At 54.6% G+C, this 16,014-nt stretch overlaps 2 protein-coding genes across 3 annotated transcripts; one reads left to right on the top strand and one right to left on the bottom strand.

Moving 5' to 3' along the window:
• Nucleotides 1–2,259: 2,259 nt before the first annotated feature.
• On the bottom strand, nucleotides 2,260–13,896 carry UBQLN4 (ubiquilin 4). 2 transcript variants are annotated; one of them, XM_005532290.3, is made up of 11 exons: nucleotides 13,726–13,896; nucleotides 11,699–11,850; nucleotides 9,222–9,427; nucleotides 8,636–8,898; nucleotides 7,302–7,460; nucleotides 6,408–6,633; nucleotides 5,926–6,065; nucleotides 5,401–5,484; nucleotides 4,681–4,796; nucleotides 3,868–4,045; nucleotides 2,260–3,463 (listed from the first exon to the last, which is right to left on the bottom strand). In XM_005532290.3, exons 1-11 carry the CDS (start codon nucleotides 13,879–13,881, stop codon nucleotides 3,311–3,313), a joined length of 1,833 nt encoding a protein of 610 aa, XP_005532347.1. In that variant the 5' UTR covers nucleotides 13,882–13,896; the 3' UTR covers nucleotides 2,260–3,310. The 2 variants fall into 2 exon arrangements, with proteins under 2 accessions (XP_005532347.1, XP_014116378.1); XM_014260903.2 differs by lacking the exon at nucleotides 5,401–5,484.
• A 433-nt stretch (nucleotides 13,897–14,329) lies between these two features.
• LAMTOR2 (late endosomal/lysosomal adaptor, MAPK and MTOR activator 2) lies at nucleotides 14,330–15,992 on the top strand. The gene is made up of 4 exons (XM_005532291.3): nucleotides 14,330–14,434; nucleotides 15,306–15,468; nucleotides 15,584–15,673; nucleotides 15,772–15,992. The coding sequence occupies exons 1-4, from the start codon at nucleotides 14,367–14,369 to the stop codon at nucleotides 15,826–15,828; spliced, it is 378 nt and encodes a 125-aa protein (XP_005532348.1). The 5' UTR covers nucleotides 14,330–14,366; the 3' UTR covers nucleotides 15,829–15,992.
• The last annotated feature ends 22 nt before the right edge of the window (nucleotides 15,993–16,014 follow it).

Genomic DNA, 16,014 nt, shown 5'->3' with positions numbered 1-16,014 from the left:
AGAAAAGCCTGCTGATCCCCTCCAGGGAAAGGGGGAGGAATGAAGTGAAAATATATCCTTGACAGCAGAAATCTCTCCCAATCAATCAGCCAGATTTGCCACTACCTGCTGCAGAAATTCCTCCTTTTTTCATTATGTTTTAAAATAATTAATTCTATTTATCAGAGTAAAATGAGAGGAAACAGTCAGTGAGAACACCTTTGGGCAATTCCATGGGGAAGGAGAGATATGGGAGTGAGAAAGTGCAGTTGTTCCTTCAGAAGCGAGCCTTTGAACAGCACATTAGCAGGGATTAGGGAAAGCTCTGGAGGGGATTAAGGGTTTCACTAAAAGGCTCCTTCTCACCAGTCTTCAAAGCACCTTTTTCTCCGGAGTCTGGGAAGGCCGGATCTGCATCCCCCATGGGTACCAAAGAGCAGACCCAGCTGCATTCACCTCCCAGCTCTCTCGCAGTGATCCCGGCCTCGCTGTGTCCCGACCCTCCCAACTCTCCTTTGCAGTACAGCAAAGCCCCTGGAGCAGTGTGGAATGGGCAGCTCTGCCAGACTGCTGGGGCCGGGAGGTGGCATCAGATGGACACAAGAGGCTGCAGGCTGCCCCGTGTCTCTATTTTAGCATCTTGGCTGGTGGGCTGGCAGCAGGGGAGGAATGATCCCAAAGTGGCACAAGAGCAGATGCTACGATGTGAAGAGACAAGAGAAATGTGTTTTCCCACTTAAACAAGCAAGAGACACCAAGGACTGGACGACCTGTGAGAGTTTTGTGGCCTTGCAGGAGTTAAAGGGAACTTGTGAAAATAATGGACAGTCTTTTTATATGGACAGATACTGATGACTCAAGGGGAAATGGTTTTAAACCAGAGGAGGGAAGACTTATGCTGGATATTGGGAAGAAATTCTTCCCTGTGAGGGTGGTAAAGCCCTGGCCCAGATAAGCTGTGGCTACCCTGGATATGTTAAAGGCCAGGTTGGACAAGGCTTGCAGCAACCTGGGATAGTGGAAAGTATCCCTGTCCATGGCAGAGGGTTGGAATGAGGTGAACTATGAGGTCACTTCCCACCCAAATCATTCTGGGATACTCAAATTCCTGTGGACTCTCCTCAGTGGTTCACAGCCATCTGCACACACTGCAGCAAGGTTCTTCCACCATGCAGGGATTTATTTCCAGCCAGCTTTGGAGACACCAAACTGCTCCGTTCTTCCAAGTCCCTGTTCCTACACAGATCCTCTCACACACACAGATCCCTTGCACTGTGGTGACTGACACCACCATGTCACACCTTGCTGACACACTGAGGGGGTGGAAGGACAATTTCTGCCTGGCCAGAAAGAGTGGTGGGACTAATTTTGCTCCTCAGAGGTTCAAACTCACCATGGGAGTATATCCCCACTCCCTGTGACCCTGTGCACCACCTCTGCACCCTCCCTTCCCTGCTTGCACCATCCATCCTCCCACAAGCACATTCCTTACAAGAGCTGGCTTGTGCAGGGATGCAGACTTTAGCGCTGTCAAGGGACACTGAAGAGATTCCCGAGCCTCACAGGTCTTTTTAGGAGCCCATTCTGAGCTGCAAAGGGGCCAATCAGTAACATTTAGGAAGAGCTCTGACCCTGCCAGGGCCAATCAGGACCTCCAGTCCCATCCTTACACAGCTCTGTGCAAGCTTCACACACTGGAGGAGAGGTTGCACAAAGCAGTCCCCATGTTTGTGCACAGCCTCCAGAAGAGGTTAAAGCTGCTTTCTAAATCCTCCTCCAAGGGACTGCAGTCTCATTAGGATGCACACACAGCGGCAGGAGTGTTTCCAGCCCCATGTTTTCCCCAGCAGCACCACCTACACTCTCAGCAACACGAACACCCATCGATCCCCACTTCCAGCTATGGAGCCAGCTGGGTGCAGCTGGTTTTACAGGTATGCAGCAAACCTCCTGTTCCCTCTCTGCCCAATCCTCCCACACCGAAAGAAACTTAAAACCATCACATAACACTGACTCCCAGCTCTCAACAGTTCCAACAGCTGCTAATTGACAATTCTAATTCAAAGGAAGCTTCCACACCGACACTTTAGGACCAACATTCCTGAAGTGTCAAAGGTTTCCTGGCCATGAAGGCAGGCAGCCCAGCCAGGTGGGGAGGGAGCCCAACACCCCCAAGCCTGCCTTGAGCACCGGGAACAGGATAAGACAGATTAATCCCAAGTAACTGGGAACTGGCCCAGCTGAGCCAAGGCAGGCAAGGATGAGACAGGGATGCAGGGAGACAGATGGTTGTGCGCATTTATTCTCCTTTGATAAAAATGGTGTATGCAAATTACACAGCCATGGAGGCTCCTGGGAAATACCACTCTGCTGGTCCTGGGGAGTCTCCTGGACAGTCAGAACATTCAAACACACCAGAATGGAAGGGGGGGTGGAGGATGGATCTGAACTGGGAAGAACACGAACTTCAACATTTTCCAGTGAAGCAAAAAGACCGTTAGCTTATTTTTCCATTTCCTTTTTAGTTTTCACACTTCTAGAAATGAGCCCAGTGAGCATAGAAGTCAATGCCCCTGGACGCCTCTGACCAGGAACCACATGACTTGGGCAGAAACACACCTTCTGAACACCTTCCTCTGCACAGCACCATCAACTCAAGCTTAAGAACTGCACACCTGGTCGCTGCACACCCCTGGGCTCCGTTACACCACCCCCAGAGTGTAAAGAGGCCACACTTCAAATGCAGGTTTTGCACCCATTAACCCTCTACCAGGAGACTGGAGGCACCTGTGAGGGACACGAGCTTGGTTCATCCCAGGAAACATTAAGACAAATGACATCAGAAATTCTCAGATAATTTCAATTTTTCTTTTGATCCATTCCCAATAAGATGCTGAGAGAAATAACCAATCCCCAAACTTGGCTCAATTTTTTAAATATTTGCCTGAAAGGAGGGCTAGGGGAGGAATCATGTACAGTTAAAATCAAGCTACTCAAAACACAATCATTCAGGTAAGTAACTAGAAGTATCGCCTCTACCATCTAGAGAGAGAGAGATAAGAGTGTCTGAGACAGGGCATATTTAGGAAAAAATACACATCTGAAGTCTCTGTGGCCACGATGAGAACTGGAATCCACATACAAGCCAGTTAAAGAGCATTTCAACATGAAATCTTAACTTAGTAGGAAGGTCAGGGGTTAAGCTGTATCTTTTTGTTTTAAATACATGGACAGCTGTCAGATATGAAAATGATGGCGGGCTTTCCGGAAAGATCCCCTGTGCATGTGTATGGATGCATGTGCTGACGTCTGTGGGGCAGCAGGACAGAGTTTAGGAAGGCTGGGAGCCCAGCAGTCTCTCGATAGCTGCGTTGATGTCCCCACCGGTGGCGATGAGCGCCTGGAGATTGGCCTCACGGTTGATGAAGCCCATGGCATTCAGCTGCTCCAGTTGCTGTTGGAATCGCACTTCGGGACTCTGCGCCTGTGAGGGAAAGGACAGAGAACCTGGAGACAGAGAGCACAGGCAGCATTCCAGCACGGGCAGTGCCAGCAGCCTTGGCTGTGCAGGAACTCCGAGCTCAGCTTCAGGCTCGTGTGGGGACAGTCTCCATGTCCCCTTGGGCTGTGACACAGCAGCCACACCAGAGTCCTGGTTTGGTACTGACAGTGGCAGCAGTGCAAGGAGAAGGATCCCCAGCACACTGAGCTTAAACCTCTCAAAGGATTCAACACCCCAAAGAGTCAGCCAGACCCCAACACCAAACCTGGCCTAGAGTAGCACAGCCACAAGAGACTGCTGGGGGACCACATCCCCTGAGTGGGGTGAGGTGGGGAAACCCCTGGAGACCTCCCTGCCCATGCCAGCACCCACTGGGTGTTACGTACTTGAGAGCTTCCTCCGGCCAGCAGCTGAATCATCTGCTGCATGAGCTGCTGTTGAGGGTTACCACCCCCAGCTGGAGAGGCACTGGCCGGCGTCGAAGCAGAGGGAACGGGGTTCTCCGGGATTGTGCTTCCTCCTGTGGAGGACGGGGGCATCCGGGGCATGCCGAAGGAGCCGAGGCTGCAGAGAAAGGCAGGGCGTGCTCAGGGTGACACTGGCACTCTGGGAACCCCACCAGAGTGGGCCAGCAGGGCAACCAGCACGTGAAACCAGGCTGGCCCTCACTGAAGGCCCTGCTACAGGGCAGCTGTGAAAATTGAACAGGCTGCATCCATGTTCTGGTCACACATGGCACTGGGAGTGAGCAGAGCTAACAGAAGCCTGCAGAGAACTGCTGTGATGGAGCATGACTCCCGGTTACAGTGAGCAGAGAGCTCAGGGCTGCCAGTAGATCAGCCTGCCCCAGCACACCCACCCAGCCTTGTGTTTGTCCATCTCATACTGTTCTCCAGAGATAAAATTCTTGAGTTCAGTCCACACCAAATGCAGCAAACAAAGGATGGGGGAAGGAACAAGTGCATTCCAAACATCTTCTCCAAAAAGAAAGGGTCAAGGACTTCCAGTGAAGCACAAGCAAGCATCAAGTGCTAATTAGCTCACTCAGAGAGGCCAGCAGGCACACACACCCACACAAGTCCCAGTGACAGAGCACCCTAAGCAGATCTCCCAGATGAATCCACAGGCAGATGAATTCTGCCTGCTGGTACTGGGCATGGCAGTTCTGCCTGCACGGCCCCACTCTGAAGTGTCTGTACCTTGGCACTAGTCCGGGGGCCTCCGTCTGCAGCGTCTGGAGTCCCTGCTGGATCTGGAGCAGGGCCTGCATGGCGCGGGGGTTGGTGAGGATGGACAGGGAGTCCGGGTTCTGCATCTGGGGACCAAGGCAGAGAGACACCACGGTACCAACCAGTGAGAGCTCAGGCAGCCAGAGCTCCACCACTGTCACACCTGAGCCAGCGCCAAGCTGCGCCTCTTGCCTGTGGCCAATGCTGGCCTTCGTGTCTGGATCCTCCTCCAAGGCTCCAGACTGCAGGGCTCACCTGCAGGAATACTCACAGAGCTCACAACAGGTTTCCTGAATGAACTGGGTGAATCAGATTAGAACTGGGGACACATGCCTTTGGGCTCTGATTTACCTGAGAACCAGCTGCTTTAGCACAATTAGCTGTGTATTTTTTGTAAACTCAACACAGCGAGAGATGGTCTACACAGGGGTGCCAAGCAGCTTAACAGGCCTAATCTGGAGTCCACCTTTCAGTAATTCAGATGAGTTAATCCAGACTACCTTGTCTAACCAAGTTCTTCCTCTGTGTCTCCCCTGTGCAACCCCTTTCCTTCCTCAGCCCAGCCCCCCGAGCCCACATGCTTCCTAGTGCACTCAGTCAAGCAGCTGAGATCCTGACTGTCCCACAGTGCGGGGAGAAGCTCTGGAGCCAGGGGCTGAGGGCAGCACAGGGCCAGCCAGAGGCCTTTACCTGCTGCAAGAAGACAGGGAGCTGAAGGCGGAGCTGTTCTTGAAGCTGTGGATTCCCAGCAAAGAGGGGGACATTTACCATGATCTAGCAAGAGACAGCACATGTAGGTAGGATCAGAGGGTTGCTGCCACTTGCTGTTAAACCCTATGCAACTAAGCCATGAAGAACAGGTCAGTCATGGGGCCCCTGACTCCCTCCCTGGGCTTTCAACATCCTCCCCTGCTAAGGGGTATCGAAACAGGACAGCTCAATTCCTGACAACAGTGTTGAACAGGGGCCACTTGGCCACGGGCAAAGAAGCACATTCCCATGTCCCTCTGGGAGCCACCTCTTGTGTTAGGGGCTCTGCAAACACACAGGGCTCAGAGCTGGGGCTGCCTTCAGGCTGTCGAGAAATACAACTAAACTGTGTATTCACTCTGCTCCAGTGTCTGCAAGAGGAACCAGTCCGACCCCAGCAGCAGGCTGACCTCACACTGAGCTCATGGCCTGCCTGGCAACAGCTGACAACTGTAACACTTTTACCTGCGCTGCAAAGTCCGGGTTCTGGGCAAGAGTTTGCATCATGCTCCGCATGTATGGGGCAGAGATCATATTCTGCATCAGCTGAGGGTTTTCGGAAATCTGCTGCAGGAGTCCTTGCATCTCTGGGCTGTTGAACATGCCTGCGAGGGGAAAGGAAGACAAAGGAAGATCCCTGATGAGCCTGAGCACCACTGCATTGCCTGAAACACAATGGGATAGGTGACAGCATTGGCTGAACTCCACCCCCTGGCCAGCAGTGAACACGTGGATTCTCTCTTGAGAGCTTCAGGGACAGCAGAGTTCCCAAAGGAGCCATCCAACAAGTGTATCACAATAATTCATCTATCTCCAAGTAGGCTAGACCCATTCCTCTGGATAGCAGCAGCAGAGGACAGGGCCCAAATTCCAGAGGAACTGGCCCTCCAAGGAAGCTTGGGTGACCTGCTCAGCCAGCAGCACCCTCTGGTTCTTCCGTTACGTACCAGCGCCGATGCTGGCAGCATTCAGCCCAAAGGGGTTGGATACAGTCGGGGTGCCCTGGGTGGTTGCCGAGCCTGTGCTCCCTTCACTGCTGGGTGCCTGACTCTGGGAAGCAGGGGGTGTGGGACTCCAGGGGTTTGGCAGTGGCTCTCTGTTCTCTGTCCGCAAAGGCTGAGAGCTCGAGCTGTCAGAATTCCCCGTCAAGGAAGAGAAAGGATTGTTGCCAAACTAGGGAGAAAAAAAGGAAGAAACAGATGGAATCAGTTAGTCCCAGCAGACCAACCCCAGCACTGAGCGAGCCAGGGAACAGCCGATCATATTCAGCCAAGTCCAGAATTTGCTAAACACGTGCCATGATCTGCCTCCTGAGAAATCTGCAATCCACAACACACCTCACTGAGAAAAGACCAGGCTCAGGAGCGGCCACAGCCCCAGATTCAGCTCCCAAATGCAGGGCTTCAAAATGTCCCTGTAAAGCCACCCCCCAGACATAGCAGTAGGTAATGCTGGACTGGAATATGCCTGCAGAGCCCTCTGCAGCCAGACCTGTGCTCTCTTCTCCTGCACTACCAGCCAACTGGATCTGAGCCAGCTCCGTTCCGAAGGCATCGAGCTCCAGCTAATCCAGTGAGCAGAGGGCTGTGTTAACAGTGACAGGGCCTGCCTATGGTCAGGGCTGGCATCCAGCCTGCTGGGGGACTGGAGGAGCCAGAGCAGGCCTCTCCAACACCTCAACCCCTGTCATGAGAGGCACTGCACCATGTTCTCTGGCCAGTGCCTGCACTGGAGCGGAGGAATGAAGAGCTACACTCTAGGATAACTGTCCCATCAGCACAGGGGACAGGTCAAGACCCTTTTCCCACACTACACCCCACTCACAGGAACGCAGCCAATACCTGCTCCCTGGCAGCACTAAACATGGGCTCCTGGATGTCCGTGTACATCCGGCGCAGGGCATTGTATCCTCCTGGAATGCTCTCGAGGTTACTCAAAGCACGGTCCTGATTCCGCATCATCTCCTGCATCATGGCAGGGTTACGAGCCAATTCCATCGTCTGGGAGAAGGAGGAAAAAGTGGAAAGCTCAGGCCCACATGCACCATTGAAGGGCCAGAGTGGATCAAGAGCCTGGTCAGCAGCAAAGCCTTGAAAGAGTTAAATTTTAGCTCCCAGGAGAGATAGGATAATTAAACCCTATTCACAGGCAGAGAGCAGAGAGATCATTTATCCAAGCAAAGAGAGCCCAGGGATCCAGGCTCCTCCCCAGCCTTGCTCAGCTCTCCTCCTTCTCAGCCTTGGTTCAGCTCAATGAAACTGTTCTGTTCCTAAGCAGTATCAGGATATCCAAACATCCAACACCTATATGCTCCCACACAGACTGGATGGACTACATACAACAAGCAGGAAGGTGGGTTCTTCCACCCTCTCCAGACTTTTGATGGCTCTCCCCTGCACAAAGAATATCCAGGTCTCATTTGAGGAACCTCTTAAGTACAGATTATTCATAATTTAGTCCTGCAGCTCTGGAATTTCATGTATGGTTGACACAGCTGAAAGCAGAATAACTGAGAAGCAGATGGAAACTAGGCCCATTCAGCACTATCCTCTTGACAAGCCTTCCCAGGAAACAGCAGAGTCCTGTAAATGGCTGTTAACACCCAGATTCTCGCTGATCCCTAAGGATTCCCTCTGATGAACCTCTGGTCTTCCAGACAGCCAGCCCTCTTGGACTCAGATCCTCTCTGTTCTGGGAAAAATGAGAGCCCTCTGGGATCCCAGCCTCCACTAGTGCTCCCCACTGACGCAGGTAGTGAAACACTCACTGTACAGCTCTGGAGTCTCTATGTAATCCATCAAGAGAACTAGAGAGAAACAAAGAGCTTTTATGGTAGCTTCACTTCTCCAGCACTGTTTTTACTCCCATTCCTGAATCACAACACAGTAGCCTTGTGGTCAGCATATTAGGAAAATTCCAGCATCCCTTTTTTCCCCAATACACCATGGATTCAATAGCTCTGAAAGGGAGGTAAGAGTTGCAAGGATGTGGGTTGAGTAATCAGTATTCACATAACTCAAGACCATGATCTGTTTGTTGGGAGCTCACAACAGGAACAAAGAGATTTCCAAAACCACTGCTCTGGCATCCCCACTCCTCCTCTGCAGCACAGACACTGATGTTGGTCCACAAAGACTCTTCTCAACACTTTTTACTGAGCCCTGGTGTGACTCACCTGCCTCATGAGCTCAGGGTTATTGAGCATGTGGCTTATCTCTGGATTTCGCTCCATGAGCTGCTGCATCTGGGGATTGGCCATGATCATCTGCCTCATGAGGTCAGGGTTAGACATCATGTTCTGCACCAAGGGATTCTCCATGATCTGGGAAAGCATCTCTGGGTTGGACATCAGCTGCCGCTGCATCTGCTGCTGGAGCTCCATGAAGTTGGCAGAGCCCATCCCAAGGTTGCCCAGCCCAGTGATGCCACCGAAGCCAGCTGGAGAGGGAACAACACATGGGAAGAAAGGTGTGAGTCGGTAACTGTCAGCAACTGCAAAAAAGGACAGGCCCATTAGCTGAACTGCATCCCCACAAATCCAGGGGCATCCTGTATTTCTATGGCAGCCAGATCTGAGTAAGGACATCCCTACACACACACACACACCACTGAGTGGCATTTCCTTGAGCAGGGACACAGAGGTGTGCCATGGGAGTGATTCACGCAAAGCCCACGACAAGCAGAGACAACAACAGGGGTCAAGAACCCCAACTCTTTGGTCTAATCCCAGAAAATCCTTCCTTCTCACAGCCCCCACTTACACAGGATGGACGCAGCACTGTTGGGGCTTCCGTCTCCAGGACCTCCCAGGGTCCCCGACCCGCTGCTCCGTCTGCTGCCACTCCCTGCGTCCGGACCAGCACTGCTGGATGTAGAGGGCTGAGATGGGGCAGCAGGAGAAGAAGGGGTTGCAGTCGGGGCAGAAGCAGCACTGGGGGCAGAAGCAGCAGATGTTGAATCCTGGACCCTGCAAAGTATAAAAAGTATTAAACTCCTGGTACCAAGGAAGTGCATGGGGAGTCCTCTGCAGGGACACAGGATGCACACCCCATGATAACTGGGCTCCCAGCACACCAGTCATCCCCACAGCAGCCAGCCCCAGCTTCCATCCCATCTCTGCCTGCACTGATCCACAGCTGTGCTCCCAGATGTCTTCTGTCTGCTGGAATCTGCCTCCCATCCTGATGCACTGCAGCCCCTGACATGCTGTCTTGGCCCACGCAGAGCGGCTGGACGGGTCTTACCCTGAGTTGTATCCAGCTCTTCCTTGAAAGCCACTGAACTATTTACTGCAGCCATATCCTTGAGCAATGAGTGTGCTCCAAACAGGAAAATCCTTCTGCTGCTCCCACAGAAACCACAGGAGGTTACAGCAGGGCTAGTGCATGGGGTAAACAACAATGTTCACTTCTGAATATTCCTATTAGTGCTTCTGGGGCAAAAAGAAGCATCAGCATTACTGTACAAAGAGGGAAACTGAGGCATGAGGCAGCCCACACCTGTCTCACAAAGCCACAGAACATTTCATTGGCTCCAAATTCCCAGCTCTGCCACTGGCTGCACCTTGATGCAAGGTTCCTGCTCCAACACAAGTTGTCTGGAGCTTCTTTTAACACACCCACACAGGCACTGTGCTGTAAGCCACCATGCAGCAGGCAGTGGACATCATCTTTGCTGAATACACCATTCCAGGTTAATACCTTGTTACCACAGTTACTCCTCAAGCGTTACAGGAATTTCAAAGAGAACATTTGAAGATTTTCTGAAGCCTCTGCAGTCATAACAGTGAGTCTTGGACTAGTGTTGAAGAGCTTTCATTAAATTAGACCACAAAATTCACTTTACTCACCTCAATAATGCTATTATACCTCTGACAATACGAACAATTTCATGATTATTTTTTTTCCCAAACCAAGAATTATTCCTTTCCTTTATCTCCCTTTCCTTTTTCACTCTTCTAGAACTTGAAAAATCAACCTTGAAGGTCCCTGTCCACTGTCCAGACTAACCTGACTGCTGCTGAAAACCAGTGGCCTGACAGAGGCAAAGATTGGGGAAACAAAGCAAATGGGAAGCTGAACAAGAAAGGAAGAAGGAAGCTAGAGAAAGGCACTTGGCTTCTCTCAGCCTCTTGTCACAGGAAGAGGCTGTAATGTCTTCAGTAAGCACTTATCTAGGACTATTAGCAGGAGCAAAATGAGCAGCCCAGTACAGCTCTAATTCATCCTTTGGAAATGGTTCACCAATACCACATTTATAGTGGAAACAGCATCAGGCTCTCAGGCTACCTGGAGAGGCAAAATCCAAGGAGAGGCTGCAAACTTGGCAGTATACTTCCTTGTGTTTATAAAAAACAGGTGGAAAAAAAAACAAAACAGGGGAAAAAAAAAATCTTGATTAATGCAGCTCTCCCAGGGGACAGCAGAACTGCACAGAGACATAGCCCTGGAGCTCCCCAGGAGCTGAAACACACTGTGGCTGGAGCCTGAGGCACGGCTGTGAAGATCAATGAAATGTGGCTGCAACTAAAGCAAAGAAGCTATTCCCAAAATCCTCCCATGCCCACCACCCCTCTGGGAAGTACTGGGAAGAGCTAAACCTGCAGGACCCTGAGGTCAGCCCTGTGTCCTGTTCTCAGCCTGAGGCCTGTGGTGCACATGAGCCACATCCCCACTGGAAACTGCCCCAGGTGCACCCATAGCACCACATGAGCAAACCCCCACACTGCCCCATGTCTGTTGCACAGCCCGAGCCTCTGCACACTCCTGACGTGGAGCATCCCCTGTCTGCACCAGCCTGTGCAGCTGTGCCTCCAGGGGCCACACAGGTGCCCCACAGGGCTCCGCATGCCGTGTGTCGCTTGTGGCGCCTCAGAGAGCCTGAGCACAGGCTCCGAGCTGAGTATGTAGCAGGTGACAGAAAACCCAGGTACTGGCTTCTACAGCAACAATTCACTGGGAAAGTAATTTCTTTTGTCAGAAACTTTTTCTACAACTTTTGCTGGTTTGCTAGAACCAGTATCCATTTCTGATGGGCTCTTCCAAGACACACACACAAGTAATGTTAAAGGACCAGCCCCTCCAGGTATCTGCCATACACCATCACAGCCGTGTTATCCATGACACCAAGTGACAAACCCCATTGCTGTGTGGCACAGCTGGGGCAGGGAAAGCTCACCAGGATCATCACAATCAGTTATTCCCATTTGACCCCAGCCCCCCCAAGACCAAACTCTTACTTCTGCGGAGTCTTAATGACCAAGTGAACAGTGAGCCCATCTTTGATCCCATGCTGATTCAATGTGTCTCCATCCTTCAGGATCTTCCCAGCAAAGATCAGAACCAGCTGATCCTGTTTGGCTTTAAACCGTCTAGAAATCTCTTCTTTGAACTGAAAAACAAACAGAGCATTTTTCAGATAAAGGACTGGTACCAGTAACATAAAGCTCCAGGGATCACATCTACTCTGGGAACACCACAAGAAACTGACAAGCCCTCAGAGCCCATGAAGGTACCACAAAGTCACCAGCTGCTGATAATGTCTGAGGTATTAATGAAAACCAAAACAAAGCAAAGACAAGCTCTGAAATCACAAACTATGCAGTAAATCTCAGAAAAAGCAGAGCCGTTCCCTCAGAATAGCTGAAGGCTTCCAAAGCCAGACCAGTTGTGCTTCAGACCTAACCCAAACACACCATTTATCCTGAATGACTGGTTTCGTCTGCTCATGTGAGATTTTTTCCTAAGGAAAGCCGAACTCTGATTTAATACAGGACAGAGCTCTATGGAAAAGGGAATAATCCCTTATCAGCCAATGGAAATAAACTAGGTCTTCTCCAATTCCTATTTCTGCAACTGAATTCCCTGTGAGCGTGCCACAGAGCATGGGCACCTCTTCTTTACTGTGTGCTGTGCTGAGATTTACACCTGCAAGCAAGACTCTCACTGCTGGCCCTGCCAGGGCTTTCCCAGATTGATTCGGAGGAAATAAAGCCTTGCACTTGGAAAACACAAACTGTAGGGGACTCAGAGGGGAAGGCCAGGATGGAGAGTGAAACACATGCCAGAGCTCTCAGCATTCGCACCAGAACTCTAAAAACAAGGGTGGGCACACCACAGCCCTGGTCCCAGATCACCATGTCTGTGTCTCTCCCCACACAGCCCTATGCCCTGCCCTCACAAAGCCCTCACTCTACACTCCCTGTACCAATGGGCTCTCCGGACAGAAAGGATCAGGAGGGCCACACGTGCACAGCCCCTGCCCACGCCATGGGCTGCTGCCCAGAGATCCCTGCCAGGCCCTTCACACGCCAACCAAAGCACGCAGCCAGCCCAGCGCAGAGCCCATGACACCTTGTCCCAGTGGGCATCGCCACTTCCTCAATGCCAGGGCCAGCCCTAGACCCAGCCCCTGCCAATCCCAGCCTCTGCTAACCTCAGCTCTTACCAATCCCAGCCTGCTCTCGCTCCCTAGCAGGTGCAGAGCCCCCCGCCAGCGCACCCGCGAAAGAGCCGATGTTTCCTTTCCTCCACCTCATCCAACGTTGGTCCCAAACACCTGCCCGGCTCGTCTCCCCTCACCCGGGGAATCTGCCTCCAGAGAAGTCCAGACCTACGCCAGGACCCCCAGCTGCACCCCCGGCAGCCCCCCACGCACTCATACGGCTCTGCCCACAATCCCAACACCTCTCCCACACCTCCGCTCGCGGAACACTCTCCCACGCAGCCCAGCCCACGGGCCAAGCCCCCAGACCCCACCCCGGTCCTTCATACCCCTCCCACTGCCACCACCCCCAAAGCCGCTCTCCGAGTCCCTCAACTATTGTGGTTTCGACACCCACGACCCCTCCCACAGATGAGCCCCCCAGATCACCTCCCGCCCTCGGGACTGTTTCTCCTCCAAAGCCTTCCAGCACCTGCCCTCCTTCAGATCTCCCCGCTCCCTCCCACCGTGGCTCCGGTAAGGCCCAAAGGTCCGGGGTGCCCCGAAAGGCCAGGGTTGACCCCGAAGCCAGTCCCAGCCCTGATCCGGGTCTCCAGGAGGCCCCCTGGACCCTCTGAGTGCCCCCCCAGCCCAGAGCCCCCTTCCCCCGCTCCTCAAGCCCGCCCGAAATTCTTCCCCGCCCCAAACTCAGGCCCCTTCCCAAAAACCCTTCACCCCACTCCTCGATCCCTCAGCCCCCCAGACCAGCCGCCCCCGCCCCTCAACACCCGCGACAGCCCCCCCCCAGGCCTCTCCGCCCCCCCGACCTGTCCCCGCCCCCACCTCGCGCACGGAGGCGCCGTCCGCGATGACGATCTCCTCCTTGTCCTTGGGGGTCTTCACGGTGACGCGGATGAGCGCCCCGCCGGGCCCCGCCTGGCCGTCCCCGCCGGGCCCGGGGCCGGGGCCGCCGCCGCCCCCGCCACTCGGCTCCGCCATCTTCACCGCCCGCCGCCAGCCCGGGCCACCGCCACCACAGAGAGCCGGGAGCGGCGCCACAGCAGCTCCTCGGCCCACGACAGCTCCCCCCGGCGGCCCGGAGGGACAGCGGCAGCGCGGGGGCGAGGGGGGACAGAGCGGGGCGGGGGAGGCACAACGGGAGCGGAAAGAGGGGGCCAGAGGCAGGGGAGGGCAGAGCGGGGAGGGGATGCTGCCCGAAGGGCCCCACCGGTGCCCCCAACGACCTCCCCTTTAACCGGCCACATCCCCGATCGCCTCGGTCACCGAGGACCCACGCCTGCCCCGTGCTCCCTTTTGCTGCCGAGGCCCCTGTCGAGTCCCGGCGCCCCCGGACGCCCTCCCACGGGGACACCGGCAGGGCTCGGGCGGGACTACAACCCCCGGGATGCTCCGGGCCCGGCGCGGCCCCGTGACGGCGGCGCGCGCCCCAGCCCCACCCCCGGCGCGCGGTCCCGGCGGCGGCCATGCTGCGGCCCAAGGCCCTGACGCAGGTGCTCAGCCAGGCCAACACCGGCGGCGTCCAGAGCACGCTGTGAGTGCGGGGGGCCGGGCGGGGGGCGGCTTTCCCCGAGCGGGCCCTGATGCGAGGTGACGCCGCTGCGGGGACGTGCTTTCCCTGCCCAGGGATGTTTCCCTTGTACCTATCCCGGTAGATGCTGCCTATCGTTCCCCTGCCCTTGCTTACAGCCCTTGCTTCTGCCCCAGACCCCGTCCCTGCTCCTGCCTATGCCCCTGCACCTTCCTCGGGCATGCTTCCTTCGTCCCTGCCCCAGCGATGCTGCCTGCCCCTGTCCCTGCATCGGGGGATGCTCCTTGCTCCTGTCCTGAGAATGCTGCCCCAGCCCAAAGACGCTGCCTGCCTTTCCCCTGCCCCCAGCCCCTGCTTCTGCCCCTGCCTGGAGAAGCTTCTTGCTCCTGTCCTGATCCTGCCCAGGGATGCTCCCTGTCCCTGCCTGGGGAAGACTAGGCCCCTTCCAGAGGCAGGCATGGGATTGAGACCTCACCCCCTGCATGGTGCTGGGCTATAGATGGTGATGGGGCCGTGCACAGTGTGTGGGGCCGAGGCCTCGCACCGTTCCTGATGTCTGGTGCTGGGATGCCTCCTGCACAGTGCAAGGGTGATGCACAGAGCTAGGGCTGTGCACAGTGTTTGTCTCACAGGTTCATGCCCAGCCTGTGGCAGGCCCCACTGCTTCAACAGACAGAGCCACCACAGCCCTGCACTGCCCTGCTTGGGCCTGGGGCCACTGCAGAGCCTTCTGGCTGTGAAGCCCCCCCACCCCCTGCCAGACCCCTGCAGAGTGGGGGTGTCTTGGGAGTGGGTGGGGGGTTTGCTGTACCCCTGGTACTGAAAGGGGGTCTGGTGTTAGAGGCATTAGTTTGTCCTACCGTGTCCTTTCCAGGCTGCTGAACAACGAGGGATCCTTGCTTGCCTACTCGGGTTATGGTGACACTGATGCCAGGGTCACCGCAGCCATTGCCAGCAACATCTGGGTGGCCTATGACAAGAATGGGCACCAGGCATTCAATGAGGACAACCTCAAATTTATCCTCATGGACTGTATGGTACGTGGGGCTGGGGCCTGCCCCGCCCTCCCTGGGGGCCTGGCTGTGGTGCCAGGACCATGCTGGGGGTCCAGGCCAAGCTGGGGTGCAACAGGTGCTGTTTCTCCCTGGGCAGGAGGGGCGAGTGGCTATCACACGGGTGGCAAACCTGCTGCTCTGCATGTACGCCAAGGAGACGGTCGGATTTGGGATGCTGAAAGCCAAGGTAACGCTGATGGGGAGGTGGCTGGAGGGTCAGCAGGGCTGCAGACTTAGAGTTGCAAAACCCACCTGGGTGTGGCTGATGCCATTCTCTGCTTGCAGGCACAGGCGCTGGTCCAGTACCTGGAGGAGCCGCTCACACAGGTGGCTGCATCGTGAGGGGGCAGTGGAGGGCTCTGAGGTGCCACTGGGCTCTGACACCGTCACTGGCATGACCTGGGCGTGAGTGGCCCCATGAGCATCCCGGAGCTCTAGGGTGGTCTTAAAAAAAAAGAATGGCAGGAATACAAAAGCTGGGGTAATAAAAGTGTTTGATGCTTGTGTCCATCGTGTCTCTTGTCGGGG

This window comes from Pseudopodoces humilis, chromosome 31 (genome assembly GCF_049639895.1).
Source record: "Pseudopodoces humilis isolate 2021_Gansu_Grassland_sample_001 chromosome 31, ASM4963989v1, whole genome shotgun sequence".
In the NCBI taxonomy this organism is placed as follows: domain Eukaryota; kingdom Metazoa; phylum Chordata; class Aves; order Passeriformes; family Paridae; genus Pseudopodoces; species Pseudopodoces humilis.
The sequence above is the reverse complement of the archived record's forward strand: the minus strand, read 5'-3'. Positions and strand labels throughout refer to the sequence as shown.